The 5,319-nt window shown below is 45.2% G+C and overlaps 1 protein-coding gene across 1 annotated transcript; it reads right to left on the bottom strand.

The window, feature by feature from the left end:
• Positions 1-923: 923 nt before the first annotated feature.
• LOC138876294 (uncharacterized) lies at positions 924-2,522 on the bottom strand. Its single transcript, XM_070155206.1, has 2 exons — positions 1,930-2,522; positions 924-1,623 (listed from the first exon to the last, which is right to left on the bottom strand). Exons 1-2 carry the CDS (start codon positions 2,520-2,522, stop codon positions 924-926), a joined length of 1,293 nt encoding a protein of 430 aa, XP_070011307.1.
• Positions 2,523-5,319: the final 2,797 nt, after the last annotated feature.

The raw sequence follows: 5,319 nt of genomic DNA, 5'->3' as shown, positions 1-5,319 counted from the left end.
ACATTTAACCGTTAGGTGGAGGGCTCTGTTGTGGGCGGCCCCTTCCAGGGGCAGATCATTTTTGCTGAAGGAAATCTGATTGATCATGAAGAATCTTTCCGCCATCCTCTCTAGCTGTTCCACGGTAGTTTCAATTGGGACGTAAGCTTCGTTGAGGGTCTTGATCAACACTTTCTGATGCTCAGTTGAATTCATCAGTAGGGACAACAACGAGACTTGAGCGGGAGACTTTCGGAGTTGGTCAATTATCTTGTAGTCCGCAGTTTTCATTTTCCTGAAAAACTGTTCCGCTTCTTCGGCACTGACGGGTTTTTTGGGTGGAAAACGCCTCTTTGTAGAGTCACTCAACTCCTCCAGGTTGAGGTATTTCTCAGTTGGGTTAGCTTCATTTACTCCTCCCAGGATTTCTTTTCCTTTGTAGGTTACTACCGCCTTGTTATAATTCCATGGGACGGTAGTAGGATCTGTCATGGGCTTCTGCGGCGCGCGTCCAATAATCACGGGCTCATTCAGCCTCGGTGAAATTATTGGCCCCCGTTCCGTATAGGTCCCTTTGGGCACGTACATTTTAGATCCTTTGTTCAGTTCAAACCTTCTTGGAGGGCTCAATGTTACTTGTCCTTTCTTCGAACCTCGGGGAACATAAAGGACGACATCTTTTGAGGGCACTACCTCAGTTTTGGTTTCCACTACTTTTTCTGTGTTTTGAGGGGGGGTTTTACTCTTCTTGTCCCCCTTTTCTTGCTTTGCATACGTCTTGGGCTTTTTCTCAATGTCGGCGATTGCAATGATGGCTTTCAAGACAGGATCAAACTCTTTATCTTCGCAGATCATCCCAATAATCGGTCCATTGTTGTGAGCCGGTAACGGGTTGTTGGTCACATTAGGAATGTCTTCGTCCTTTAACATTATCCGCTTTTGTTCTACGAGGCTTCAATAACCCTTTTCAAAGTCCAATAGCTCTCAGTGTCATGCCCTTCCACTCCAGAGTGATAGGCACATCGGGCACCAGGTTGGTAAGAGGGTGACTCTGGGTTTTGCCTATTTGGAGGTACAGGTTGTAACAAACCCATTTGGACCAATTTAGGGAAAAAGTTGGAATATGACTCACCAATAGGTGTGAAGTCCATTTTCCTAAGCGGCTCTCGAGCACGGGCGTTGTAGGGGAGATTATTTTGTGGAGGTCGGGGATTATACTGAGCTTGGTGAGGAGGTTGATTTCTTGGAAATTGAGCTCGCTTTTGGTGGAATTGTTGTTGTGGCCTAATATATGGTTGTGCATTCATTACTGTGTAGGGCTGAAGGTCCATAGCATAGGCTGCATCTTGATGGGGGTAGTAGTGTTGCGGGGCTCTTTCAGAGAAATGAAATCTGGACGGAAGGGGTTTCCTTACACTCGAAGTTGCCATTGTTGCTTCTTCCTTCTTCTTTCGGTTTGCTCCTCCTCCAGACCCGCCTTGGATTGCTTGGGAGGTGGCCCTTATAGCAGACTGACTCAAGATTCGCCCTGTTTTTAACCCATTCTCCACCATTTCACCGATTTTGATGGCTTCAGCAAATGGCTTTCCCAATGCAGACATCATGTTTTGATAATAATCAGCCTCTTGGGCTTGAAGGAAAACACTGACCATTTCAGTTTCATCCATCGGAGGTTTGACTCTGGCCGCTTGTTCGCGCCATTTGACAGCATATTCTCGGAAGCTCTCCGAAGGCTTCTTCTTTAGATTCGACAATGAATTCCTGTCGGGGGCAATGTCGATGTTATATTGAAACTGTCTGACAAAATCTTGAGCCAAGTCGTCCCAAATGTGCCAACGAGATACTTCCTGATCCGTATACCATTCAGAAGCAACGCCGATCAAAGTTTCTCCAAAGTAAGCCATAAGAAGCTCTTCTTTTCCGCCCGCTCCCCGCAACTGGTTGCAGTACCTTTTGAGATGGGCTATGGGGTCCCCATGCCCGTCATATTTCTCAAACTTTGGGGTTTTGAAACCCAAAGGCAAATGTACGTGTGGGAACATGCACAGGTCAGCGTAAGATACGCTCTTTTGCCCGCTCTGACCCTGTATATTTTTGAGAGTTTGCTCCATACTTCTCATTTTCCTGGTCATTTCCTCTTGTTCAGGTGTTTTCTCGGCTTTCTCCTGCCCTGCGATAAATTCGTACCAAGACGGGTGAGGGTAAGCGTTGGTGGTGAACTGGCTAGGTTCCAACGGAAGAAGCGGTGCTTGAAATGTGAAGGATGATGAATCGAAGTTGGGCTTGGGTAAAACAGGTTGTGCTGTGGCTGAACAAGGTGGAGCAGTGAATATGTTTGAAGCCACACCGGAAGCTAACACCTGGGGGCGAGATTCAGACGGTGTTCCAGCAAAGTAGGCTGAGACGGTAGGAAATCCCAGAGGGGCATTTGGATAACTTATGGGGGTGTTGGAGGTCCCACTTGCCCTAGGAAAAAGCTCGGGGAATCCAGGGATCGCACTTCGTGGCTCTTTTGCATTGGCCCAGGCGTCCCACATTTCCATCATGCGGAGACGTAGAATTCTATTTTCCTCGACCGTTGCTGACTCAGAAGTCGGGATGGCTGAGATTGAACTTTCCTCCGAAATAGGAATCGTTGGCAGAGGAACTTCTGAAGACATTTCGACACTTCCTTTTGATCTGGTGAAGTAAGTGTGAGTAACTCCTCTTGTCTTAACAACAGGTAACTGAACACTCCCTTTTGACCTCGTGAAGTATGAATGTGAGGCCAAACCTTCACCAAACCAACCGCCTTTCTAAAACCTAGAAATACTCAACGACAAACGAACGGTTAGTTCGAAACAAATAACAGATAGGTAATCTCACGTTGGGGCATGATGCACCTATACAGTTAAATGAATTCCTACATGTTTGCAACGAAGGCATGCGTCATTCCGGCTTCTTTTAGGCTTCCCTTTATTGTTTTTGTTGTTGTTTTTTTTTATTATTATTTTTTTTCTATTATTTGCAGTTGAAAATGTGACCGGATCCGATGAGGATTGCCTACGTATCACGATGCCGCGTGAATCAGATCATTACGTAGTTCGAAAAAGGAGCACACATTTTATTCCTGAACAAATCTATTACAAACTAACATTCTTTTAAAAAAAGGAAAATAACAAGCATTGAAAATAGTACAGACTCAAACAGACTAATACACCTTGATTCAAAAGACGGACAGAAGATGCTAAGATACAGACTCGACCTATGAATGCATTAAGGTTTTGAAAACTGGTGCCCGCGGGGCATTGTTCGGCCTCGCCGCGGTCCTAGGTGTGAGATCCCTTTCAAGTTGTTCCAGCTCATGCATGGTCTGCTTGACATAAACCATCACTGCCGAAAGAACGGTAATGTTGGTCATGTTTTCACATCGTAGACACCGTCTGATGATGGCGTGGGCAATGGTCCTGATCTTATCTTTGGTTTGCTTCTTTTCCATGAGTAGGCGTTTTATCTGATCACTGCACGTTTTTAAAACCTGAGAATCCTGTATATGCTGACTCTTCAGTTGCTGTACTTCCACCTTCATCCGGTAAAACAAGTCGTAACAGTATCTACTCTCAATTTGGAAATCCTCGGCCTGATTAATTGCTTTAACCTCAAGTGTAGCCATTTCTCTCTTCATTTTGGCAACAGTTTTCTCGTGGTCGCGTTTCAATTGATTCAAGTATCGGCGATGCTTATCTGCTATTGTACCCCACTGTACCTTGAGCTCTGCCACGACGTTTTCAGACTTTTCTAAACCATCTCGCCATTCCCTGACATCACTTTTCAGCCCTTTTATCAACTGCTCGTCTGATCGACTCCTTGGTTGTTTATCAAGAGTCAATCTCAATTTCTGGATTTGGGCCCTAAGTTCTTCATTTTCTTGGGCCAATCTATTCTTTTCGCCTCGATCCGCAGCGATTTGCATACTGTTATTGAATTTCAGACTGTCAACCTGTTGCTTCAAATCACCGATCTCTGCCCGATACCCCTTTTCTTTTGCTAACCAGTTCCATTGCTCTTGGGATGACTCAACGAAATCTTTGAGATGAGGTCTTTTTGCTGGTCTATCGTATGATATGTCACCTCTAAACCAAGCGTGATACCCCGGGGCAACTTCCCCTTTAGCCGTATCCATCACACAAGTGTTTGCTGTCAGGTGTTGGTACTCACTCCAGATTTGGCGGACTTCTTCTTCGGGGAAACGACCGTCTGGACTGATTTCAATCACTTGGGTACTCAAGTCTTCATCTTTTGGCACTACTTGATACCTCCCAAGTTACCTCAAAACTCGATACGATGCATAAGGTTGGATGCTTTTAAGTCCCATCAACAGAAAATGGGGCCTGATCGCCGGCATGTATATGATTTCCTCAACAGGCAACCATCCGAGCGTCCACTGGATTTGGTTGGCAGTGAGAGTTCGAAAAAATGACGTCCAAGCTGTGACTCCTTCGGGTAGACTAAACCCTTTGATTCTTGTGTAGAATTCTCCAATACAAGTTTTCTCGGGCGAACCGTAACCCAAGAGCGGGGAGCGGTGGCATAAATGATCGGTCATCCACATTTGTAACAATAGGTTACATCCTTCGAAAAAGTCACTCCTGGCTCGGCAAGCAGTGAGAGCCCGGAAGATGTCAGCCATAATCATAGGCGCCAAAGTACTTTTATCTTGGGTGAGCAAAGTACTGACGACCCTAGTTACTTTTAGATCAATGTTTCCGTCTTTCCTTGGGAACACTATAAGACCCAAAAAAGTTGTCATAAAAGCTATTAACTTGTGTTCGTCCCACTTTTGTCGGTTACCTCTACTGCATAGTTTGAAGTCTGGCTTATTGAACCCGCCCACGTGGCCGTATCTAGCATATATGAGGTGGAGACTGCAGAAACCTTTGGCAAGATCTGGATGGTGAAATGTTCGAGGTATTTTTAGGAAATCCAGAAACCGGTGTACCGTGACGGCCCTAGGTGCGATCAAGTATTTGAACCTTAACGGGGCTTCATCACCTCCGATGTATCCTGCTATTTCTTCCAATGTCGGGGTGAGCTCAAAGTCCGAGAAATGAAATACATTGTGTGTTGAATCCCAGCAAGTGACCAATGATCTGATAATATCACCCCGAGGCCGAATGTCTAGTAAATCTGGGAGATCTTTCAAATACTTCTTTACTTTGTCTTGCCCCTCCTTGCCTAAATCATTCCACCATAATCGCAACTCGAAAGGGATCTTGGTCATTATTGAAAAGGGTTTGTTTTGTATTGTGCTCATCCTGCACATTTATTAAGGTGGTTTAAGCAAAAATGATTTGACTATAT

The sequence above is a fragment of the Nicotiana sylvestris genome, chromosome 8 (assembly GCF_000393655.2).
Source record: "Nicotiana sylvestris chromosome 8, ASM39365v2, whole genome shotgun sequence".
NCBI classification, from domain to species: domain Eukaryota; kingdom Viridiplantae; phylum Streptophyta; class Magnoliopsida; order Solanales; family Solanaceae; genus Nicotiana; species Nicotiana sylvestris.
This window is presented reverse-complemented; position numbering and strand designations above follow the sequence as displayed.